The following is a 27,195-nucleotide window of genomic DNA, read 5'->3' on the forward strand; positions in this document are numbered from 1 at the left end:
CAGGGCCACTCAGCTCCTGACCTCATTTCAGCCTTGGTTCAAACATGAACAAAAGAGCTGAACTCCAGAACTGAGGCAAGAGTAACTGCTCTTGACATCAAGGAAACACTTAACCTAGTGTGGCATCAAGGAGCCCTAGCAAACTAGAGTCAATGGGAATCAGGGGGAAAACTCTTCACTGGTTGGAGTCATACCTAGCACAAAGGAAGGTGGTTGTAGTTGTTAGAGGTCAATCATCTGAGACCCAGGACATTTCTGCAGGACAAAGGAGTTCCTCAGGGTAGTGTCCTAGGCCCAAATATCTTCAGCTGCTTCATCAATGACCTTCATGTACCTACGCTACATGGACTGCAGCGGTTCAAGGCGGCAACTCACCACCTCAAGGGCAATTAGATATGGGCAATAAATGCTGGCGTAGCCAGTGACACCCACATCCCATAAATGAATAAATTTTAAAAATCAGAAGCATTTTTTCATACAAGAAGAAATCTGGAATTCTTTCCCCTGAAAAGCTGATGAGGCTGAGGGCTGTCAATTCAAAACTGAGGTTAATAAGACTTTGTTAGGCAAGAGTGTTAAGGGCAATGTAAGGGGATACAAATCAGCCACAATCTTATTGAATGGTGAAACATGGTCAAAGAGTTGAATGGCCTATTCCTTTTATCACAGTCCACACTCCAAATTATTGTTTTCCAATTCTCATGCCCCATCAGGTGTTCTGCACCCAGAGTGGGCATCTAAATTCAAGAAGATAGTGACCTTGAACGCTCAGGTTTAAAGGGTTAAATTAAGAGGATGGGTTGCATAAATGTAACTTGCATTCCCTTGAATTTCAAAATTTGAGGGCGATCTGATCAAAGTCTTGAAAATGAAGGAATTTGATGGGCATAGATAGAGAAACGTTTTTAAAATTCATTTACGGGATGTGGGTGTCACTGGCTGGGCCAGTATTTATTGCCCATTCCTAGTTGCCCTTCAGAAGGTGGTGGTGAGCTGCCTTCTTGAACTGCTGCAGTCCAAGTGGTGTAGGTACACCCACAGTGCTGTTAGGGAGGGAGTTCCAGGATTTTGACCCAGCGGCAGTAAAGGAACGGCGATATATTTCCAAGTCAGGATGGTGAGTGACTTGGAGGGGAGCTTCCAGGTGGTGGTGTTCCCATCTATCTGCTGCCCTTGTCCTTCTAGATGGTAGCGATCATGGGCTTGAAAGGTGCAGTCGAAGGAGCCTTGGTGAATTCCTGCAGTGCATCTTGTAGATGGTACACACTGCTGCCACTGTGCGTCAGTGGTGGAAGGTGTGAATGTTTGTGGATGGGGTGCCAATCAGGCGGGCTGCTTTGTCCTGGGTGGTGTCAAGCTTCTTGAGTGTTGTGGGCGTTGCACTCATCCAGGCAAGTGGGGAGTATTCCATCACACTCCTGGCTTGTGCCTTGTAGATGGTGGACAGGTTTTGGAGGAGTCAGGAGGCGAGTTACTCATCACACGATTCCTAGCCTCTGACCTGCTCTTGTAGCCACAGTATTTATATGGCTAGTCCAGTTCAGTTTCTCTTGTGGGGAAATCCAGAACAAGGGGGTGTAATCTGAAAATTAAAGCCAGGCTACTGAGTGGAATTAGGAATTAGTGTGAATTATTTACACAAAAAGGAGTGGAAATTTGGCACTCTGTTCCCAAGTCCCTCACTGCCAAAATGATTGTGGGTGCTTGAGATTAATTGGGATTGAGATCAACAGGTTTTTCTCAAAGTTAGGGTATCAGGAAATATAGGAACAGGCAGGTAAATGGAGTTACAGATCAGCTGCAATTTAAGAGAATGGTGAAGTAGGCCTAAATCAATTACTCTTATCTCTGTCTCTGTTGACAACTGTCCCAATGGTCAGAGTTTTAATATGTGCTTTCATGGCATGATTACTTAACGTGTACAGCTTTCAGGCCCATATCAAAAGTCACCTTTAATGAACAATGCAGCAACAGTGAGCAAGCTACATTACTGCTACTTATGGAGACTCCCAACAGTTCCAGCACCCAATGTTTCATGAGTGCAGAGAACAGAGACTGCAGGCAGGGACCCTTGCAAGACAGATAGGACAGCATGTAGATACAGTGCAAATAAACGTAGCGCCGAGTCACCTCCTGCAATCAGCACAAAAGAACTGATGTAATCTGAAACACTGGTTCGTCAATTCTTCAAAAAACAGGATTCATTATTAGTGCCCACCCTGAAAACAAAATATAGGAACAGGAGACCACCATTCCATTTGGATTTGGTTGATTTGAGGCCTAATGCCATACACCTTTGTTACACATCCATTAATACGCTCAGTTAACAAAAATCTCATCAATTTCATATCAAAATACACAATTCAACTGATCTAGAATCTAGGGGAGAGAATTCCAAAATTTTACCAGCCTTTTCATGTAGAAGCGTTTGTAAATTTCAGTCTAGCTCTAATTTCTAAACTCCTCCCCCTACCCACCCCACGCCCAGATACCCTAACCAGCTTAGTTTCCAGCCACTGTATCTGTTCCCCTTAATATCTTGAAAATTTTGATCAAGTCATCTCTTAACCCTCTAAATTACAGGAAATACAACTCTAGTTTATGTAATCTCTCAATTTAATTCCTGGAGTCCAGGTACCATTCTGGTAAAACTATGCTTCATTCCTTCCAAAGCCAATATGTATTTCCTCAGGTGAGATGCCCAGAGCTGGTCACAATACTCCAGGTGAAACATGACTTCTACCCCCTTGCATTCTAGTCTCCAGCATTCCATCAGCCTTTGGTTATTTTCTGTACTTGTTCATGACATTTTAATGATGTGTACGTTGAACACCCCCCCCCAAAAAATTCTCTGTTTCTAGCTTTTCACCATTTGCAGGACACCACTAGTCACATCCTGCCAATGAAATACCTGCCCATTATTCCTACTCTCAGTCTCCTGCCACTCAGTCACTTTCCCAACCAGGTCAATAATTTGTCTTCCCTTCCATGAGCTTCAACTTTAGCTAACAGTCGCTTATGAGAGATTTTATCAAATGCCTTCTCATGTCCACATAACTAACTTCCATAGGTAGTCCCCTACCCAGTACTTTAATCACCTCTTCAAAACTGCATGGCCTTTTGTTGTTAAGCTCTGGTTGAGTTCCCCAAAGTGATGAGCTCATTGCTCCCAGAGTGCTTTGGTGTCATGGGAGTAACCAGCTAGTGGGAAGTGCGTAATCCACTGAGCAGAGAAGGGCAAGCTGGAGGTGCAGACTTAACCAAGTTATTATACCCCACTTACTTCCTATTTTAAGGAAACTTTTCAAAAACATGAAGTTTAAAACAACCTGGCAAATTACTAAAACAATAGCAAAAAACAAAGTGAAGAAACAATGTGCCATATAGCTAGAAAAGCAGCAAGAAACCTCACTGGACAGACAAAGTAAAGCATTATTAAACTATTATGCTGCCAAGGGCCCTCCAGTATTTCCACAAAGATATGGGTTGTACATGCATAGTCCAGCTTAACTGTCTTGTATAGGAGGGTACATCTGAAATCTGTGAGCGCAAGTCTGAATTATCTGTGTAAGTCCACGGAGTGGGTAAAAACCACAACGATCTCATCTAACAGTAAGTTCTACCGTTGAACATAGTCAGTACCTCAGTTCATACAGTTCACATGGCATTTATCGACCCCATAGCATTATTTGATGAGCGTGGCATTTTTATGAACTTGTAGCTAACATCCTCCCTCAACCAAACGACTAAATATGAGCGATTAATTGGTCATTCATCTCAATGTTGCGCAAAAAAGCATATACATACAACACTATACTTAAAATTTCAATTATATTTTAAACACAAATCTTTGAAACAGCCACTATTTAAATTAAAGTCTTATTACTGGCTACACAAAGCTGGAAGTATTGACAAAGTATGAATCACCAACCAGTACAGCACCACCACATATTCAAAAACAAACACAGGAAAGTTTGTAAGACTAGTCTCCCACACTCTTCTCAACCACTGTGGGGGCAAACATTCATTAAGTTGAGGTCTGTTAAGGGAAGAGACAAAAAGAAAGAAGGGCCTGCATTTATATAGTGCCTTTAAAGATATTGGGCATTTTCAAAGCACTTTACAGCTAATGAAGTGTAGATGCTATTGTAATGTTAGCAAGGAAAAATAAACAACATGAGGGTGATTGCTGGGCTGATACCAAGTACTGTACAGAGCACTGTCAGAGATAAAAGCAAAATACTGCGGATGCTGGAAATTTGAAACAAAAACAAAAATTGCTGGAAAAACTCAGGTCTGACAGCATCTGTGGAGAGAAAGACAAGAGTTAACATTTTGAGTCCATATGACTCTTCTAGAGTGTCAGAGAGAAGCCTGTGGTACTAGATCACCCTCCCATCCATTTCAGGGTACAGAAGATGCATGACCTGGGGCCATATTGTCGAATATGGTCATCACACACTAGCCATATGTAGCTAACTGGGAATCCAGATGTGGATAATTGTATTCCTAATTAAGTGAAAAAAATAACAGGCATTCATTCAGTCTATGATTTCATTACTCAGTATGCCAAAGGTTTGTGAACTTCAAACTTTTTGTTGGTAAAATGGTAAGATGAAAAGCAAGAGTTTGGAAGTGATTTTTGATCCTTGAGTGCTTTACTTCCTTGTTTACTGAATGGTCAATGATTAAGTAAATGCACACATGAAGTGAATTCACCTGAATTAAGTCAGGTGCTCTTTAGTAAAATGAGTGCATGTGGCTAAAATTGGTTCACCCTAACTACACCAATGGCTAATCAGCAATTTCTACTGGACAATTGGATAACACTGGCCTGGGAAACACAGGAAAACAATTGAATAAACACAGCCAAAGGTAACAACTTTCACACCTTTTGTAAATCCCACCCATTCAAAATAAAAACAGCTGATGAAGCCAAAGACAAAACTTCCCCAATGCTAACTAAGAATGGAACAAATGACACAGAGTCAGTACAACAGAAGAACCACCTGTCAGTTATCCCTGTGGTAACTTGGCTGAATTTCATTCATATTGCAACCACAAGTAAAATGATCACATTCCAGAACTTCTGTACAACAGACAGAAGCCAGTCATGGTAGACACAAACACAGAAAGACACCCATCCCTCCGCATATGCACACACACACCATATACATACTAGAATAAGTAAAAATCTAGATTCCCCTAAAAAAACAAAATGAATGTATAACAGAGCTGGATTTAACAGTAATTTATAATTAGATTTGTTTTTTAAATGCTGTACCTGGATATAGATCACTGATCTCTACATTAAAGTTGCCACTAAGAATCTCCATTACACTGACTCATTCAGTAGCTTTCAAGTGGAGGCCTACAATGTCAGGGCATCAAATTCTTTATAAAATTTAACAGCACCTCCTATAACTTCATAATATAACTCCTGAAGAGCTAGTAGGAAGGAGCTTTGGGTCATTCTTGGGCTGTGGAGGGGAAAAAAAGATGGGAACAGACAGACCAACAACATCCCTTGAGAGTCCCTTTATAATGGTGGCGTGCAGGGCTTAAGTGGCACCCATCACAAACAACATCAACATAAAAGCATCTACTGCTAAAGTTCAGCTGCACTCATTAATATATGTGCCCATTTCTCCAAGTCAGTTGTCTAAACAACAGGGTCAGTGATTGCCTAATTATGCAACAGTCACTTTCTATGCAAATTCCACTGAAAATCATTTTGTTAAACTCATGGATTTTCAATTCATGCTGGAACCAAAATACTTCCCATTTCAGATCTGGGGAAGCCCACTGAGTGGAAAGATGCAGAACTAGATTCTCATGGTTATTCCCCTGAGGCCATTCCCTAAGCTGACTAATGTGCAAAGAGTCACATTATCATTCTATGATACCATCGGTTCAAGTGTGGAACCATTTTACTCCAGGGTGAAGCCAGTAAAGCTGGAGAAACACTTTGGTTATTTCTTTTTATGCTGCAGTTATGCTTCCCATACCAAGGATGCAGGAACCTTACAGCCAACCAGCAAAGGTGACATTTGGTTTGGTTCAGTTTGGGTCCAGATGTCAGAAAGGAAAGGGCCACTGCATCAATCAGCCCCTGAAACCCAAAATTAATATAAACTTCAGCTTCTCGGAGGCTCAGTTGGTGAAGGCAGAGTCATAGAGGCTTGAGAGTCCCATGTCTGATTTTCACTATGTGCTGATCTCAGCCAGGGAAGTCGTGAGGGCATCATCAAATAGACTCTGCTAGAAAAGAGGCGTGGCTACCAAGAAAGATCCAAACTAGGATCGGTTGTAGGTTTCCATGGACAGATAAAAAATATGACCTCTCTCATTTGTATTTCTTGGGAATGTGAGCCCGCAAACTCTTCCTGACTTTAATTTCAGAACTTGTCATGATAGGATCTGAACTTTGGGTTGCTAGTCCAGTATCATAACTACCAGGCTGACCCCAAACCCATGACAGTTCAACTCCAGCAGCACCACTGAATATTGTAGATGTAGCTCAAGGAACAAGGTATTCTAGCATTGAAAACAATTACTTTGATTCATCCATTTTAGTTATCATTCTCCCTCCACCCATCCCCCAATTCCTTTTTGTGGAACATTACATAAACTGAAGAAAACTCAGGTCAAAAATTAATAACCCAACAGTTATTTTGATTTTTCAGAGACAATTTCAGAATATCAAAAGTAACCTAATCTAGCAAACCCTATCGCTGCAGTTGAGGCAATAACTTCACAGACTGGACACCACTACAAGCAGTAGTTACACATCAAGTCATATAACAGACAGAACAGTTCTAAAATCAACACCAGATGCCACTAGGCCTCTGAATACTGTACTTACAGAACACAGCAGTAACACCAAATTTGGAACAGAGCACACCAACAATATTTCCATTGCATCCAATACAAGCCAACTCATCAAAATAAACCCAGGAAGGAAACAGAATAGAACCTCTCATCATTCTACATTATAAAATCTGACACCATACTCACATTTCTGTTCCATTTCCCTCAGTTCCTCAGGTGGGATTTTCAGTTTGTCAATGTGCTCCCGCAAGACGCTAGCCCATTTCTGCAAAGAATCCATGATAGTCCAAGGCCTGGCCATGTCTGCCACAAAGACTGCCAGAGTGTTCTTCAAGTTGTCCCCAGAAACCGCAAACTTAAGAAGGCCCTTGTGGTACAGCTCACCATCTAGAATCCATACATTACATCGTGTGTGATCTGTGGAGAAACAAGCAGCTGGGATTACTCACTAGGATTAAACACCGTCACTAGTCAGCCTAGAAAGCCCAGACTTTAGACTACACTGGCAAATATAAAGTGGATTGTTAGTGCAGAGAGGATGATGCAACAAGACAGGAATACTTCATCATATGTTAAGGACATTAGTGAATCAGATGGATTTTTAAGACATTTCAGTAGTTACATGGTCATCATTACTAATGCTAGATTCTTACTCCTGATTTATTTAATTTCCCCAGATGTCATGGTGCAATTTGAGCTCATGTCTCCAGATCATCTGGCCTCTGGATCACTTGCCGAGTCACATAACCATCATCCTACCGAATGATGGAACAGGCTCGAAGGGCTCAATGGCAAACTGCTCCATTCCTATGTCTCAACCTTAATTTCTACACAAACATTTTACAAACGTTTAAGATGATTGAAGGATAGGGAAGGGTACGTATGGAGAAACTATTTTCTCTTTTGGAAAAGCCCAGGAGGGATCATAACCATTATTCTTTCATGGGATGTGGACAGCATTTTTTGGCCATCCCTAACTGCCCTTGAAATGAGTGGCTTGCTAGACCATTTCAGGGGGCAGTTAAGAGTCAACCACATTGCTGTGAACCTGGAGTCACATCACATGACAGCAGATTTCCTTCCCTCAAAGACATTAGTGAATCAGATGGTTTTGGACAACAACTGATAACAGTTTCTTGGTCACCATTACTGAGACTAGCTTTATATTCCAGATTCTATTAATTGAATTTAAATTCCACCAGTTGCCATGGAGAGATTTGAACCCGGGTGCCCAGAGCATTAGCTTGGGCCTCTAGATTACTACTTCAGTGACATTACTACTACATCACTATCTCCCCTAACAACCTTAAAATTAGAGCCTTTAGCAGAAAGTGCTCTTCACACAAGGTGTAATGGAAATCTGGAATACTTCCCCAGAAGCTGTTGAGGCTGAGGTAAGTGGGAGGGGTCAAATAAAACAGATTGATAGATTTTTGTTAGGCAAGGGCATTAGGGTAATTCAAACAAGGGGCTAAATGGAGTTAAGACACAGATCAGATATCACCTAATTGAATGGCGGAAGAGGCTCAAGGGGGATAAAGATCAAGTCCTCCTTCAGTTCCTATGTATCAACCAAAATCTCCACACACACGCTTTATAGCAGTGGTAAATGAACAGTGATCAAGGGTGCTCATATGCTTTTAGCACTGGGGGTAATTTATTAGTATTCAAAAATCCTTAATCCAAGCAAAGAGAATCAAGTGAAATGCGGAGTTTCAGGACGACCTTATTGAAGGGAGGAGCAGGCTCCAGGGGTCCCACTAGGGCTACCTGTACCTTGCTCATCCTGCTTTCTACCCTTAATGTCACCTATTAGCACATTCCTTAGATAATATCACCACCTTCAACACCTCTTTGTCCTTTTGTCTATGACATCTTTAGGCTATCTCCACCCATCACTGGCCCTCTATCCAGCTCTACCTGTCTGCCCCCCTCCCCCTTAAACCAGCTTATATTTCACCTCTTTTCTATTTTTCCTTAATTCTGTTGAAGAGTCATACGGACTCGAAACGTTAACTGTGTTCCTTTCCGCAGATGCTGCCGGACCTGCTGAGTTTTTCCAGGTATTTTTATTTTTGTTTTGGATTTCCAGCATCCGCAGTTTTTGCTTTTATCCAGGGGCCATATGGCCTATTCCTATCATATCTTGTTTCTTGTGCTAGCTCCCCACCTTGCCATGCAGTTGCTGGTTTATTCGCAGGAGGGTCGGGAGATTAATTCCTGGAGACTCTGGGGAAAATTGGCACCCCTAGGTGGAAAACACTGGGTAGGGAGGGAGACAGAATATGTGCATTAGAAAAGGCTTTGCTATAGGGGAAGTTCCTACAGACTCTCAGGGAGAACCAACAGCCACGCAAATTATATTCGCGGGTGGAGAACATCTCAACTTTCCGAAGGGAGAGTATATAAAGAGGACATCAACTGTTCAAATTTCATCACAAATTGCACCTACTGAATCTAATACAGTAGCCTAAGGACAAGGAGGGAGCCACCACAGTGAGGGAGGTGAAACAGGTTGGATATGGGAGTTGCCAAAGTCTTAATGCTTGAATTCGCCGTGTTAATGATCAGAGTTGCTGAGTGCAGCAAATCCAAGCTTAATACATTGAAGCAGAGATTCAAACTGCTGAATTCTCACCATTACACATGCTTTTTAAGCAGAACTCAGCAGGTTTCAATTTATTAGTCAGCAATAACCTGAAAACAGGGTCTGCACTGGACCAACATTGTCAAATCACATGCAATGACATAACTAAGTTCTATCCCAAGCTGAAGTATTTGGTATAAATTGACAGAAGTTACAATGCCACAGGCACCATTTGGCGACTCGTTACTCAAGCTTGGGCAGAGCATCAGTTTGTTATTCCACTGGAAGTTATCACAATTGTGTCAGGTAAACATTTTAGTGATAGGAATCATTTAACAGTGCGAACTATGAATGAGTGTGCTCACTCAACAACACCATGTTTCCTTCAAATACTATTCAAGAAGGTGGCATATCCCTGATTTTCATTGCTCTACCATTGACAGCCATGCCTTCAGCTGACAAGGCCTAAGCTCTAGAATGCCCTCCCAAAACCTCCCTATCTCTGTCTTCCTTTGATGCTCCTTAAAACCTACCTCTGATGAAATTTTTGGTCTATTCTAATACCTCATGTGGCTCAGTGTCAAATATGGTTTGATTATACTCTTATGGGACATTAAGCTGAGACAGGGCAGAATCAGGTGATGATACGATGATGGAAATGGGAAGCTTTAATGATAGTACCACTGGGTATCACCAACAACGAAGTACGAAACAAGTTCAAGTAAAACCATTCTTATAAAATTACCATTTTACACAACTGGGCAGGAAGAGAGAATTTTATTATTTGTAAAGTCTTGTTTCATTGCCCTTGTCCACTTGCCCCACCAAAAAAAACACAATCCTACCATCTAGCAACCCAAAGCTGACCAATATTCAAATGTTTTGCATAGTATTTACAGGCCAAAAATATTCATTCATTCACCTACTGCAGTTTGTACAAAAGTGGCAAAAGAAATTCTTTCCACCAATAATTCTGGAAATAAACAAAAATATTTCAAGAGTTTTATGAATTACATTAATGCCACATCCTGCAGTCTGTTGGAGGATTAATAAGCAGTCAGACATGGAGGAATGCTTCAGCTTCCTATCATCCACCAACTCAGTGACAAGGTTTCTATCCTGCTGCATACCATAACACAAGTGTGGGAAGAGTAATTCGATAGACTGCAGCGGCTGTTTTGGAACAGAGGCAGGCTACATGCTGGAGAGATGGAATTCAACTCGGATTAACACAGGCTGAAACAGAATCTGTGTATGCTGAAAACATAACAAGCTTACAAAGTAGAGAAGCCTAGAGATTTCTACCCCCTCTCCCACCCCCAACCCAATCAAAGTATGTCAGCTGACACCACAGTTTGCCCCTTCAGTACCCTTCCACAAGATCATTCCAACAACAGTGCAAGCTATTGGCCATTCTAGGTATCAATTACACTGGCCAAAGAAGTATTGCTCAATATTATTCCTAGACTTAGCTTTTACCTATGTGCACCTGTACTCTCCTGTCCTGATGTTTTAAGTTTAACTTGAAGTGATGTTCACTTTGTACTTTATGGGCGCTTCGATTTTTAACTAAAGAAATCTGTCTTGCGATCCTTCTCTGCACCTCTGAGGGATTGAATGTATCCCTCATGCCTCTGACTAGGATTGAACTCTATTTAAGGGTCTAAAGATGAGCATTTTTTCCATAAAATTGTTAGAATCAAAGTGGCTGAAGAGAGTAGAAAATTAGACAGATCTTTACCCCTGAAGGCAGAGTAGGTAAAGCCAATGCATGGTGTAGCAAAATCAGACATACTAAAAGATACCAGCTCCTGTCTGAAGTGAACTAGTTGATATGAGTGGAAATGGCAGCATGCGTAATAGAATGGCACTCTTCTCTCAGAAGGTTAGGGGTCGGGAGGGGGTGGTCAGCCCAGATTCCTGCACCATAACACAAATCTGGTAACTTCCTACCGATATAACATGCATATCGGCATTTGGTTCAACTAGGATGGTCCCAATCAAAAAGCATGCAAAACACTCACTGTAACCTCCTCCAGCTCGCCAACCCTCACATCGCTGAACTTCCCAATTCTGGTGCCTTGCACATCCCCAATTTCCTTTGCTCCTGATTGGTGGCTGTAGCTCCAGCTGTCAAGGTTCCAAGCTCTAGAATCCCTAAACCTCTCCTCCTTAAAACCTATCTCTTTGACCAAGCTTTTGGCCACCTGCCCTAGTATCTCAATGAGGTTCAGTGTCAGATTTTGTCCAATAGTGCCCCCGATAAGTAAGTGCCTTGGGTTGTCTGGCTGTTTTAATAGGTGCTATGTAAGTGCTGGTTGCTGTTCAGCTTTACACATAGCAGTTACCTGGACACAGTGGCCAACAACCACAAAAATGCCCAAGAAGTCATGGTTTCAGGAAATAAAAAGGACACCACAATGTTAAAAGCAGGTTAAAGTGTGGGAATTGATTGCCCCTGGCACAAAGCATTGATAGCTACTGGCATCCGAATACCTGACGTGATTTGAATTAACAGGCTGGATGACACGACAGTATCAGAAATTTGCCTCAGACCCAACACAAATAGGTCATCATCAAGGATGTTGCAATGCAGTCTTCATGGATAAATGAAAGAATGCAATTCCCAAAGCACCAGTAAACTCCTGGAATCCCACATAATATACAGAGCACTACATGATGATCTCAAGCAGCAGAGATGAGCTGGAATAAAATAAACTGGCAAAAATTTAGACTTTTTAGCCTGGAAAGATGGCATCGGAGAGATATTCTCAAGGTACCAAGATTAAGAGTGTAGAAAGACTTACCCCGAATATTAAATTAAACTGGAACAAGGGGATGACAAGGGTAAATTTAGGACTAATATCAGGATATAATTTTTTCACAGAATAGCTGGTTGTGAACTTAACTTGCAGATCGAGTAATGGAAGGAAAAACCCTGGAATTTAAGAAACATTTATATGTTACAATAAGGGAACATTAGGATGTCAGCAGATGGATAAATTATGATGTCCCAAATGGCCTCCCCATTACCTTGTAATATCAAAAAAACAGAAATTGACTTAATGAGTCGTTGGCCCAAGTCCCCAGCTACTAATTTGGGCTATTTTGATGGTATCTAGCCCTCCATTGTCCTAAACCATTCTCCAATTTTGGTTTCTCTAGGCTGACGCTCCTACAAACAAGTTGGGGCCAGTTGTTCATGGACCAGAGGCTCCATCTGTGTTGCTGGAGTGAGTCAGCAAGAAATCCGCAACAATCCGGCCTAGTTACAGCTGATTTCTCTAGCCTCTCCATTACAGAGATCATCAAACCATCACTCGGCACCCACCCAGCATAGAGCAGCCCACACCAAAGACCAAGCAGGATGGGTGAACCAAATCAGCCCACCATCATTACAAGCCACAGGATGACAGCCGCCCCTAATCATGCAGCTGCCATCAGGGACCAAATATTTGACCAAAGGAGGCAGCAAGTGAATATTTAGGTTAAAACACTATTCATGGCCACTCTCTACACAGAATTAAAATATTCCTCCCTCATCTATTTCAGGCTATAAGCAGTAACAGGTTGATAGTGGCACACGGCAGGAATTCTATTGCTCAATTAACAAGCTGCTGATGTTTCCCCTGATGTAGTACAGCAGGATAAAACTCCAAAAACATAAACACCAAATAAAATGACTCAAGATATTACTACACTGAGAACTACTGTGCATTTCCAGCTTTCGCTGTTTGGATCCACAGTTAGAAAGCATGTAGGCGATGCCATTAGTATTTCATTGTCAACTCAACTATATGCTGCCAGATGTACACCATTTATTGCTCCATTGGAATTTTTTTTTTTCATTTGACAAGCTTCAACAGTAATATCTGTTAATAGGGTCATTCTGGGGACTGATCACAGGTGAGAATCCGATGCACGGATTTAACGGATTTACACCAGGAAGCAGGTAACTTACAATAAATTGACTAGTTGATGTAACTCTCCCATGCTGTGCAGAAGCCTAGAAACCAGAAACCGGCAATGCTGTTCGATATGTCAACAACTGATATGTTTCTCACAGCACTGAACCCATGATGAGGCTGCACAGCTCCTGTACAGACCAAATGATAAGAAATGTGAGTGGTTTATAGTCATTTACTTCAGCCAAAGCACAGCTTGTAAACAAAGCCATCAGCATCCAGAAAGCAGCTATCCCAGGGTACTACCAACCATTGTATAATCTGGGCCAGGACATCTCCGCAATATCAACCTGGGAATGTGGCCTTCAAAAACCCAGGTAATTAGTCCTATTGGTGCTTATTTCCTAAGTCTTGCTTTCTGTAGGTTAACAGTCTGGCCTGGGGGTTTGAAAAGAGCTGTATTCAGCTCCACTGCCTCATTGGTGGGTAAATACGCAATCAGAAGGCCAAGCTTATACTCATAACCTTAGGTACATATAAAATCATTGAAAGATTAATTTAAGTTTTGTGTGCGGCCCCACAAGGATGCATGGTACAATCTCGACAATTAAGATCTAGACTCTCGGGGCAATATCGAGGGAGTGCTGCCCCTGACGGAGATGCTGGCCTTCATAAAGGAAAGGTCCCAGCTGCCTGATCTGGTGAATAAAGATTTCATGTCACTATTGAGAGACAAGCAGCAAGTTCTCCTGGTGTCCTGGGTAACACTTGCCTCAACTAGGATATCATAAAAAATTCTGATTGTTCAACTTACTGTTGGATATTAACACAACAGTCAATAGGTACTGTATTTCAAAGTGTATTGGTGTCAAAACATTGAAGTAACAGGAAGCGTACATCGATAAATGGAGAGTCTTTTTTGCATATGAGCATGGTAACATCACGTCATCGTTACTTTGTATACATGGAGCTTACACCTCGAAAACCCAGAAGGAAAGTTACAAACTACTATAGAAACCAGTCTAAACAAGGGCTGCCATATTTGACTGCATTATTAGTGCTGCCCTCCAAATTTAAACCGCTTTACATTGCTGCACAAGGGAGAGAACCCACCATATTACTGGAGTATTGTACCTAAATACTCAATACACTGGAGAGAGAGAATGAGACCACCGAATACTTAAAATATACAATGACAAGGAGACAGAGGTTCAAGCTGTGAAGGGGAAAGTGCCCAGAAGTTATTTAAGAAACAGCCATGCGCATGAATAAAAAGATGAAAGAGCGTCCAGATAGGAGATTCAATGGACCTCCTTTATCAGAACCCATCTTGCAAATATTCATTCCACTTCTGAAGGACATGCGAAAGCCACTCAACAGCTTACACTTATATAGTGCCCTTATGTTGTGTAAGGTCCCAAGGCACTGGCCTTAGTCAGAGGACAGACAGCATATTCCCACAAAACACTTTGATTTCTTCCACCCTTATGGACCTACACTTGAAGTGTTGGAACTAAGTTGGATGCCTCTTTCAAAAAGCCAGCACAGGCACAATGGGCCAAATGGCCTCCTCCTGCACTGTATGATTCCACATGGGCGTGGAGATTTGTTAGGATAGTTTCTAAACTTTTCCTTTCAAAGATTATAGGCAGGGTTCAATAGGCAGGGGTTTTTGTGTGGGGGTGGGGGGGGGGGGGAGAGAGAGAGAGAGAGAGAGAGAGAGAGAGAGAGAGTGAGAGAGAGAGAGTGAAATACACACAAGGCTGAGGGGAGATTTAACTGAGGTATATAAAATTATCAGGGGCCCAGATAGAGCGGATAATTCCCTTAGCAGAGAGGTCTTTAAACAGGGGGCATAGATTGAAAGTAATTTTCAGAAGGGATAGAGGAGTTGAGGATCTGGAACTGCATTCAAGAAGTAGTTGATACATACTTGAAGTACTGGAATCTACAGGGCTAGAGACCAGGAGCTGGAAAGTGGGATTTGGCTGGATGGGCCAAATGGCCACCTTCAGTGCCTTAAATTTCCTGTTTCTTTGAACTGGACTTGGTCTGAGCTAAGACACCAGCAGAGTTCTGGAATGCCTCAAATTTGCAGAGGGCAGAACGTGGGAGGTAACAAAGATATGGATAAGGGTTTCAGAAGCAAATGAGGTGAGGCAGGGGCAAGTCAGATGAAATGGAAATAAGCAGTCTTGATGATGGCACAAAATAAGTGGTCAGGTCGTCATAGAACCATAGAACACTACAGCACAGAAAACAGGCCATTCGGCCCTTCTAGTCTGTGCCGAAATATTATTCCGCTAGTCCCATTGACCTGCACCTAGTCCATAACCCTCCAGACCTCTCCCATCCATGTATCTGATTTATTCTTAAAACTTAAGAGTGAGCCTGCATTTACCACGTCAGATGGTAGCTCGTTCCACACTCTCACCACTCTGAGTGAAGAAGTTCCCCCTAATGTTCCCCCTAAACCTTTCCCCTTTCACCCTAAAGCCATGTCCCCTCGTGTTTATTTCTCCTAATCTAAGTGGAAAGAGCCTACTCGCATTTACTCTGTCTATACCCTTCACAATTTTGTAAACTTCTACCAAATCTCCCCTCATTCTTCTACGCTCCAAGGAATAAAGTCCTAACCTGTTTAATCTTTCCCTGTAACTCAACTCCTTAAGACCCGGCAACATCCTAGTAAATCTTCTCTGCACTCTCTCAATCTTACTGATATCCTTCCTGTAATTAGGCAACCAGAACTGCACACAATACTCCAAAGTTGGCCTCACCAATGTCTTATACAACCTCACCATAACATCCCAACTCCTATACTCAATACTTTGATTTATGAAGGCCAGTATGCCAACAGCTTTCTTTACAACCTTGTCTACCTGTGACGCCACTTTCAGGGAATTATGTATCTGAACTCCCAGATCCCTTTGTTCCTCCGCACTCCTCAGTGCCCTACCATTTACTGTGTATGTCATCTCAGGGTCAAATCTGACATCAAGGTTGTGAACAGCCTGGTTCAGCTGCAGACAGTGGGGTAGGCAAAGAGATGGAATCTGGGGCAAGGGAACAGAATTTGTGACAATGGCTTTGGTCTTCCCAATATTTAGTTGGAGAAAATTTCTGCTCATCCAGACAAGTATTCAAACAACTTGAAAGACAGTAGAGGGGTGGAGAAAGGTGGAGGTGAGGTTGAGCTGTCTGTTCTCAGCCCACACGTAGAATCTGATGTTGTGTTTTTGGATGATGTCATCCAAGCGCAGTACGTAGCCAACAAATAGGATGGCGTCAAGGATAACTCTTTGAGGGACACCAAACTAAACATTCAAGAGTGTAAAAGCAACTTTCACTTTGCAAACACTGTCTCCAAAACAAGTGAAAAAAATTGTTTTTCCTGCAAAGCCCCTCCAGCTCTCCATTTAAGGAGATCAGGAGTGTTGTAAACAAAGCCAGGATTCAGTAACTGTCCAGATCAGACACTCTCTCACACACTTCAAACCCCAAATTAATTCTTAATTAACAACAGCCACACGAAACTTGCATTTATCCAGCAAATGTATTAGCTAAACTTCCCAAAATGCTTCACAGGAATGATGATCAAACCAAATTTGACACAGAGCCACACACGGAGATAATGGGACAGTGGCCAAAAGCTTGGCCAAAGAGAGGTTTTGAGCAGCGCCCTACTGGGAGAAAGAGATGTAGAGGGGCAGAAAGATCTGTGCGGAGGCAGGAGAGGGAGAAATTCCAGAGCATAGCGCCTCAGCACCTGGCCGCCAATGGTGAAGCAATGGAAATCAGAAATGTACAGGAGGCCATGCTGGAGAAGCATGAGGGCCTGGGAGAGTTGAAGAGTTAGAGGGCTTTGAAAACAAAGGTGAGAATTTCAAAATCAGAGTTGTCAGACTGGGAATCGATATAGTGATAAGACAAGGGTGATGGGGGAGTGTGACTTGGTGGGAGTTAGGGTGGGTCACCATTAATGATAAGTAACCAATAACAACTATCCACCTTAAGATAGTGAAAATATGTGCAAGAGCTGATCAGTTGGGCAATAGTCATATGCTGAGGTTAAGAAACATGAAAATAAGGGCCTTTCACCTTTCAGTTCAAAAGTCCAAGTGTCTACTATTCCACATGCAAATCAGCTAAACCCTGGATCAGATTCTGGCCTGTAACATTCTCCTTAAGAACACAGTACAGAAGATCATTTGGCCCTTCAAGTCTGCTCTGACTCCTCAGAACAGCCAGATCCAACCGCTCCCATTCCCCTGCTCACAATCCAGCAAATTATTCCTTTTCAAGTACTGATCCAATTCCCTTTTGACAGTAACTTCCACTGCCCTTTCAGGCAGCTCATAGCTCACCACCTAAAGGTTTCTTCAAGTCGCTTCTGGTTCTTTTCCTTAACTCTGCCATTGGAAACAATTTTTCCTCATTTACCCCATCAAACCATGTCAAGATTTTTAACACCTCTATCAAATCTCCTCTCAACTTTCTCTGCTCTAAGGGAACAACCCCAGTTTCTTGAGTTTCTTCACATAACCTGGTACCATTCTAGTAAATCTCTTTTGCACCCTCACTAAGGCCTTCACATTCTTGATATAATTAAATAAATTAGCATAGAAAGGGAGGAGGTTCTAACTGGTCTGACAGGCTTAAAAGTAGATACATCTCCAAGCCCGGATGAAATGTATCCCAGGCTGTTGAGTGAGGCAAGGGAGGAGATAGCAGGGATGCTGGCAATATTTTTCAATACCTCTCTGGCCATAGGAGAGGTGCCAGAGGACTGGAGGACAGCCAATGTGGTACCGTTATTCAAGAAGGGAGGAAGGGATAAACCAAGGAACTACAGGCCAGTCAGTCTAATCTCAGTGGTGGGGAAACTATTGGAAGAAATTCTGAGGGACAGAATTAATCTACACTTGGAGAGGCAGGGATTAATCAAGGACAGTCAGCATGGTTTTGTTAAGGGGAGGTCAAGTCTGACCAATTTGATTGAATTTTTCAAAGAGGTGACCAGGTGTGTAGATGAGGGCAGTGCATTTGACGTAGTCTACTTGGACTTCAGCAAGGCTTTTGATAAGGTCCCGCATGGGAGACTGATAACGAAGGTAAGAGCCCATGGGATCCAAGGCAATTTGGCAAATTGGATCCAGAATTGGCTGAGTGGCAGGAAGCAGAGGGTGATGGATGAGGGGTGTTTTTGTGACTGGATGCCTGTGTCCAGTGGGGTTCCACAGGGATTGGTGTTGGGTCCCTTGCTGTTTGTGGTATATATAAACGATTTAGACTTGAATGTAGGAGGGTTGATCAGTAAGTTCACGGGTGACACAAAAATTGATGGGGTGGTAAATAGTCAGGAGGATAGCCTTAGATTACAGGAAGATATAAACAGGCTGGTCAGATGGGCTGATCAGTGGCAAATGGAATTTAATCTGGATAAGTGTGAGGTGATGCACTTGGGCAGGACAAACAAGGCACGGGAATACACAATGAATGGTAGGACCCTGGGAAGTACCGAGGATCAGAGGGACCTTGGTGCACATGTCCACCGGTCCCTTAAGGTAGCGGGAAAGGTAGATAAGGTGGTTAAGAAGGCATATGGGATACTTGCCTTTATTAGCCAAGGCATAGAATATAAGAGCAGCAAGGTTTTGCTGGAACTATATAAAAGGCTGGTTGGGCTACAGCTAGAGTATTGCGTGCAGTTCTGGAACCCACATTATAGGAAAGATGTGATTATACTAGAGAAAGTGCAGAGGAGATTTACCAGGATGTTGCCTGGGCTGGAGAGTTTTAGTTATTATAAGGGGCATAGATAGGGTAGACAGGAAGGAACTTTTCCCCTTGGTGGAGGGATCAATAACCAGGGGGCATAGATTTAAGGTAAGGGGCAGGAGGTTTAGAGAGGATGAGAGGAAAGAGATTTTCCCCCAGAGGGTGGTGGGTATCTGGAATTCACTGCCTGAAAGGGTGGTAGAGGCAGATACCCTCATAACATTTAACAAGTATTTGGATATTGCGATGCCATGGCATACAGGGCTATGGGCCTAGTGCTGGAAAATGGGATTAGAATAATTAGGTACTGGTTTGACCGGCGCAGACTCGATGGGCCAAAGGGCCTTTTTCTGTGCTGTAGACCTCTATGACTCTATAAAGTGTGGTGCCCAGAATTGGACAATACTCCAACCGAGGCCCAGGCAGGGTTTTATAAGATTTCTTGCTCTTGTACTCCATCCCTAAAGTCAATACTTTAGTAGCCTTTCAATTCATCCTGTCACCGTCAAAGAATTGTGAACATACACCTCAAGGAAACTACTCTTTTTTTTCCAAACTGGTTGTGAAGAACTTTAGTGATGCTGAGGAAATGGTCGGATATTGGATAGATACATGCTCCATGTGAAGTAAAATGGTACAATTTTAAGGGGGTTGATATGTACAAAGCTTTGAAGGTGGAAAAATAAGCTGAATATGGCCATTAACCTGCCAAAAAGTGAATTAAAATGACTAGGAATAGCACCTGACCGAGCTTGTCACAAAACTGGAAATTATTATTCAACTCAGCAATGACAAATAATCTCTAATTCTTCAGAATAAGTGGAAACACAGAAGCAAAATACTTGCGGCTGGTACAGGAGCAGAGTCAAAATAGAATTGTCTCAAAAAAATTGGAAATAACTTAAAAGCTCCGTGTACAAACAGCAGCTATCACAGTCTTACATTGGTTGTCTCTTGTTTAGGGCACACTCCAAACTTAACCACCTGTCAACAAAAAACATTAACTTGCACTGCTGCCTAACTCGCTTGTTGCATAAAAACACATTCTATATATGACACCGTTAAAAACTAAATCTTGACTGTTCCACTGATCACTGGTCAGGTTATAGTCCAATCACTCCAAAACACATTATTCCAGCTGTACCCACACATAGAGACTTCACAGATGACCAATATTTCAAAGCTGCTCCAGATGGTTTCGCAAGTTTATCTCGACAGTATACATTTCAAGAAGGGCCTAGTTCACTCCTGCAGGTCTGTTTAGTTCAGCAACTTGTAGGGCAGATTTGCTGAGCCACTTGGGAGAAGAGGATGACATCAGAGGATGAAACCATTTTAATTGCAGTTTGTCAACAGAACAACTTGCAGTACCAGAAAAAACAAGCCCTTGGTCACCACCATCAGATCACCCCAACACCTCCCAGCACAGAACTCTTACTTCACTCAACTAGAATTAAAAAAAGCAAAACCACAGGGAAAAAAAATGAAGATACCACACACCAGATCAAATTCTGCTGTACTGTATTGCTAACCCAACCCCCAACATATGCAGCAGCATTTGACACACACACACACAATCATCATGCTGTTTTCACAGATGACTCACTGACCATCTCTGTCCTCATCGTGTATATTTAGGTACAAATATTCCAGTCCCCTCCCCTTCTTGTTGTGTTCTGCACCTTGAAGTTTGGCCATGAGTGTGGTCTTGCCTGAGCCATCCTCACCTACAGAGAGAATCAGCATTCATCAGCGGTTACTAACAATAAAGCAAGTAGGAGAAATAGAAAAGCAATAAATCAATTGGAGAAATAGCAAAAAAGCAAATATCCCTGTACTATACAGAAAATACTCATATTTCATAAATGATTAAAATAGTTTACTTAAATGCTTACATTGCATATACATTTAAAGAAAATCTATTGTTTTCTGGCACATTCACCCATCAGGTACTATGTTTCCTTGTTAATTGCAAACATTTCTATCAATTACAGAAATGATTATGACTGATTTGCATTGTCTGTACCAAATATTTTCAGACTTCAACGTAGAAAGTTTTGAAACAAAAATAAAAATACCTGGAAAAACTCAGCAGGTCTGACAGCATCTGCGGAGAGGGATACAGAGTTAACGTTTCGAGCCCGTATAAGAGTCATACGGACTCGAAACGTTAACTGTGTTCCTCTCTGCGATGCTGTCAGACCTGCTGAGTTTTTCCAGGTATTTTTATTTTTGTTCTGGATTTCCAGCATCTGCAGTTTTTTTGCTTTTATCTTAGAAAGTTTTGATGCTTACCACTTATACATTAATCCATCAATTGCACACTTACCTAACACAAGGATGTTTTTCCCAGTGGGTAGTTTGGATCGAGAGCGGGTGGAGACTTCACTCAGGATGGAGGTCCTGCAGAGACAGGAGACACATTAGGGGAAACTCTTTCGAGTTATCAACAGTCACAGATTGCAACTTCTTTCGAGTACAATCACAGTTCTTGGTTTTCCAGGAGTGGGACATGAACCCACAACCCTCTGATTCAAAGGCGAGGGTGCTATGAACTGAGCCACAGCTGACACCTCCAGACACATTAGGGGAAACTCTTTCGAGTTATCAACAGTCACAGATTGCAACCCTTTCGAGTACAATCACAGTTCTTGGTTTCCGGGAGTGGGACATGAACCCACAACCCTCTGATTCAAAGGCGAGGGTGCTATGGACTGAGCCACAGCTGACACCTCCAGACACATTAGGGGAAACTCTTTCGAGTTATCAACAGTCACAGATTGCAACCCTTTCGAGTACAATCACAGTTCTTGGTTTCCGGGAGTGGGACATGAACCCACAACCCTCTGATTCAAAGGCGAGGGTGCTATGGACTGAGCCACAGCTGACACCTCCAGACACATTAGGGGAAACTCTTTCGAGTTACCAACAGTCACAGATTGCAACTTCTTTCGAGTACAATCACAGTTCTTGGTTTTCCGGGAGTGGGACATGAACCCACAACCCTCTGATTCAAAGGCGAGGGTGCTATGAACTGAGCCACAGCTGACACCTCCAGACACATTAGGGGAAACTCTTTTCAAGTTATCAACAGTCACAGATTGCAGCTTCTTTCGAGTACAATCACAGTTCTTGGTTTTCCAGGAGTGGGACATGAACCCACAACCCTCTGATTCAAAGGCGAGGGTGCTATGAACTGAGCCACAGCTGACACCTCCAGACACATTAGGGGAAACTCTTTTCAAGTTATCAACAGTCACAGATTGCAACTCTTTCGAGTACAATCACAGTTCTTAGTTTTCCAGGAGTGGGACATGAACCCACAACCCTCTGATTCAAAGGCGAGGGTGCTATGGACTGAGCCACAGCTGACACCTCCAGACACATTAGGGGAAACTCTTTTGAGTTACCAACAGTCACAGATTGCAACTCTTTCGAGTACAATCACAGTTCTTGGTTTCCGGGAGTGGGACATGAACCCACAACCCTCTGATTCAAAGGCGAGGGTGCTATGGACTGAGCCACAGCTGACACCTCCAGACACATTAGGGGAAGGTGGGGTGGGGTGGGGAGGGGGTGGAATAAATCATCTCAATTCTGGCCACCAGCATTCCCAATTTTAATCAGTCCCCCATTGGCCCTGGCTCTGCAATTCCCTCCCTAAATCTCTGCTTCTCTTTCTCTCTCTCTCCCTCCTCTAAGACACTCCTTAAAATCTACCCCTTTCACCAAGCTTTTGGGATAACTCTCCTAATATCTCCCAATGTTGCTCAGTGTTTAGATTTTGCTTGAATATGCGAGGGCTTGGGGGGGGGGGGGGGTGAATGGGCGTTTAATTACGTTAAAGGCGCTTATATAAATGTAATTCTATAAACTGCTGCTCTTGAGAACATAACCAAGGAGCAAAAAAAAACCCCGCCCGCCCGCGGACTGACAGAGCCGGGAGGTGGAGGGAGAGGCAAAGGAGGGGGGAGAAGGGCCCGCCCGCCCGCCCCGCCACAGCCCCCGGCCCCAGCAATAACCGGCGGCTCCGTGGATGGTGGGGAGGCGGAGCCGCCGCTGCCGCCTGGCCCGCGGCACCTACCACAGGTTCTGTCCCTCGTCTTCCTCTGCTGCCTCCTGTCCCTCCGCCGCTCCGCCCAGAACCTTCCTCTCCCCCACGGGCGCCATCTTCGCCACTGCGCCCGGCCCAGGACCCGGATCAATGACGTCACCACCTCACCCACACCCACACACCCCCCGCCCCGCCCCGCCCCGCCCCCCCGCGGCAACCGCAGGACCCCGGAGGGGAGTGAACCCGGCTACTGCCTGTCACTGTACCTGAAATCATCCTTTCTAAATCTACCATAGATATCATTCAGCAAAATAGCCTAATTACCGCATCCCTAAATCAGATTTATTTTTGAAAAAAAAATATTTTTTTTTTATATTTCAGGCAGATTTGGGGACGACTGCACGGTGGGGGAATGGTCGCGTCATTTTCCAATGACGTCATCGACACTCGCCGCTTTGCCCGCTTGCACTTCGTGTTGTTATATTATTGCTATTATTATTATTATTTAATGAGTTACCCTTTTTAATTTCGTGGTTGGTGTGCTTGTTTCTATTTCCAAATGTTATTTTTGTCAGGCAACTGTGTGGGCAGTGGGTTGAGGGACAGGACCCCTTGTGATGGGGCCATGATGTCTTGTCAATGACGTCATTAGGATGGAGAGTTGGCTCTGGTTGAGCAGGTTAATGGGACTGAGACTGTGGGCAGGCACAGTCTGCTTCCCCCTATTGACCAACAGGAATATGTATGTGCACGACCAATGGAATGCACACATCCATTGAAAAAATATAAATAAAGCACTAAAGCTTGCTTCACGGGAGCGATTCTCAAACAAAATCTGACACCGAGCCACCTTCAACACCTCTTTGTCCTTTTGTCTATGACATCTTTTGGCAATCTCCACCGATTACTGGCCCTCTATCCAGCTCTACCTGTCCCACCCCCCCCCTCACCCCCTTAAACCAGCTTATATTTCACCTCTTTTCTATTTTTCCTTAGTTCTGATGAAGAGTCATACGGACTCGAAACGTTAACTGTGCTCCTCTCCACAGATGCTGTCAGACCTGCTGAGTTTTTCCAGGTATTTTTGTTTTTGTTCTGGATTTCCAGCATCCGCAGTTTTTTGCTTTTATTATAACAGAGCCAGTGGGAGCTTGCTGTGTGCCAATTGGTTGCTGCATTTCCAACATTATAACAGTGACTGCATTTCAAAGTACTTAATTGGCTGTAAAGTCCTTTGGAATGTCTGATGGTCGTGAAAGGCGCTATATTAATGCAAATCTTCCTGTTATTGTCCAATATGCTTTTCATCTGTGCCCCTCAGTGGCTCCACAGTGACACCATTGGTTCCTTGGTGAACTGCAGCAATGGCCTGTTGCAATTCCACAACCGACCAGCGATGTCGCTGTGGAACAACTCTAGGCCAATTCTTCACATAAAACAATAAGTTCGGTCAATTTGAGGCCCATTGTGGGCTCTCTGTAAGAGCAATTTAGCTGGTCCCACTCTCCCATCTTTCCCCACAGCCCTGCAATTTTTCCCCTTCAGTGCTTATCCAATTCCCTTTTGGAAGCCACGATTGAATCTGCCCCCATTCCACCACAATCTCAGACAGTGCCCTCTAGATCCTAACTACTTGCTGCGTAAAAAAGATTTTCTCTCGTGTCACCACCGTTGGTTCTTTTAAGAATCAGCTTAAGTTGGTGTCCTTTGGTTCTTGACCCTACTGCCAAAGGGAACAGTTTCTCTCTATCTAAATAAAAGTGAAATACTGCAGATGCTGGAAATCTGAAATAAAAAAAATAAATGCTGGAAAAACTCGGCAAGTCTGGCAACATCTGTGGAGAGAGAAACAGAGTTAACGTTTCGAATCCGTATGACCCTTCAGAGCTGAAGAGAAGTAGAAATGTGATGGATGAGAAACTATGTTCTATCTACTCTGTCTGGGCCCTCGTGATTTTGAACACCTCTATAAAATCTCCTGTCAACCATCTCTTCTCTAAGGAGAACAACCCCTGCTTCTCCTATCTATTGGTGTATTTATATAATGCCTTCAATGTTGTAAAATCCCATCTCAAATGGAGCCACTGTCAAATAAAATTTACACAGCATAAGAAATAGCTGCAGGCATAGACCATTCAGCCCCTTGAACCTGCTCTGCTATTCACTAAGATCATAATCATTGGCCTCAACTCCACTTTCCTGACCACTCCCCATATCCCTTGATTCTTCGAAGGGCCAAAAATCTATCTCAACCTTGAATATATTCAACGATGGAGCATCCACAGATCTCAGGGGTAGAAAATTTCAATGATTCACAACCCTCTGAGTGAAGAAGTTTCTCCTCATCTCAGTCCAAAATGATCGGCCCCTTATCTTGAGTCTAAATATGGAGATCAAAACTGCAGGCAGTACTCCAGGTGTGGTCACACCAGAGCCCAGTACAATTAGAGAAAGATAGACATTTGGTAGCACAGAAGTTGAGTATTGCTGAAAAGAGACATGTTGTCGAAGCTTTTCATCTTGCACTCATCAGGACAATTCCCAAGAACACCAAACGTAAAGGGAACAACAATTTATGCTTCACGAGAAGAGAATGCTGATTGGTTGGCAAGCGGACTGTGATTGGTAGAGATGTTGCCATGGAGAATGCACCAGTTAACTGATGATTGACAGTTAACCGCCAAGCATTGTTTAAAGTCAAACCTGGCAAATTGATTCTGATTGGTCAAGGTATTGCCCTGGGGAATGAATGAACCAGAGAATGGCTGTTGCCTCTTTTTTTGTTGATAAAAGTGCAATGTGTGTACATGTTCATTCTGTCTGCAAAGGACAAGGCCATGTGTAAGCCACAGTGTGAACCCGACTGATAATCTTAAGCCGGTTATTATTGTAATTCTTAGCACACTCAGGATTGTTTAGTGAATGTTGTCCAATTATGGAATCACATCATAAACAATACCCATTTGAAAAGCGCCCGCACTGTAAATTCACTAAGCGGAAGCATAATGCCAGCACAATTAATGATGCCAACAAACATGTAGTAAATCTCCATGACCATGAAGTCTTTGAAAGCGAGGAGTTTGTTCGTGCGCATGGTTTCAATTTTGGTTTGCCATCGTCCCACATCAAACGGGAAGAGGTATTTGCTGAGTTCGGATGCCTCTACTTCCAGCTATCCTGCCACAAGCTAGCATCCTCTGAAGACGTTGAATCCTTGTAAGCGCAACTAGCTGATCTAGCACATATATATTGTGGGATTCCGAATGACTTGACCAATTTTTTCACATGCAACACGAATGTCTGGTAGTGTTGCAAGGCCTCAAGGCCAACCCAGACATACATATCTGTAAATCTGACAAAGGGATGGGAATAGTCATCCTTAACAAACATGACTATATCAAAAAATTCCACGCCATTCTTAATGACGTGTCCAAATTCATATCAACTGGACCTGCCGCTCAGCATGACCGGATAGCCTTTCTCAAAAGCAAGTTACAGAAATGCTTCCTGGACTTGTGTAAGAGCAACGAGCTGCCGGTTGGTATTTATGATAGGATTCGTCCTCATGGTTCACTGTGTCTGCGTATGTATGGGCTGCGCAAGACACAGAAACGTGATGTCCCTCTACACCCTCTTATCTATGACCGGTTCTACACAACCTGAATTGGCCAAATGGTTGGGCGAATTGCTTCAACCAGTTCTGAGCAAGTTTTCCACATACACAGTGAAAGATTCCTTTATATTTGTGAAGACCATACAGGACTTGTATATCGATAGAAATGCTCTGTCCATGTGCTCATTCGACATTGCTAGCCTATTCACCAATGTACCACTCAAGGAAGCCATAGCCATTTGTACCATGTCACTATATCATGGCAATCTAGACCCGCAACCATTGTCTAAATCAGTATTCATTTAACTTATGAATTCAGCAACTCACGCAGATCAGTTTTAACAACAAAATGTATGCCCAAATAGACAGGGTTGCCATGGAATCCTCTCCAGCCCAGCTCTCGCAAACATCTTGGGCAGTTTCC

The 27,195-nt window shown here is 43.0% G+C and overlaps 1 protein-coding gene across 2 annotated transcripts in view; it reads right to left on the minus strand.

The window, feature by feature from the left end:
* dync1li2 (dynein, cytoplasmic 1, light intermediate chain 2) overlaps positions 1 to 23,322 on the minus strand; it is a 96,898-nt gene extending 73,576 nt beyond the window's left edge. For both annotated transcript variants that reach the window (XM_078544665.1, XM_078544664.1), the window contains exons 1-4: positions 23,189 to 23,322; positions 21,434 to 21,507; positions 20,715 to 20,831; positions 7,018 to 7,248 (exon numbers count right to left, since the gene is read on the minus strand). In XM_078544665.1, coding sequence (XP_078400791.1) covers positions 7,018 to 7,248; positions 20,715 to 20,831; positions 21,434 to 21,507; positions 23,189 to 23,274 — 508 coding nt within the window. In that variant the 5' untranslated portion in view covers positions 23,275 to 23,322. The remainder of the gene's footprint in view (positions 1 to 7,017; positions 7,249 to 20,714; positions 20,832 to 21,433; positions 21,508 to 23,188) is intronic.
* Positions 23,323 to 27,195: the final 3,873 nt, after the last annotated feature.

Source organism: Cetorhinus maximus, chromosome 6 (genome assembly GCF_964194155.1).
Source record: "Cetorhinus maximus chromosome 6, sCetMax3.hap1.1, whole genome shotgun sequence".
In the NCBI taxonomy this organism is placed as follows: Eukaryota; Metazoa; Chordata; class Chondrichthyes; order Lamniformes; family Cetorhinidae; genus Cetorhinus; species Cetorhinus maximus.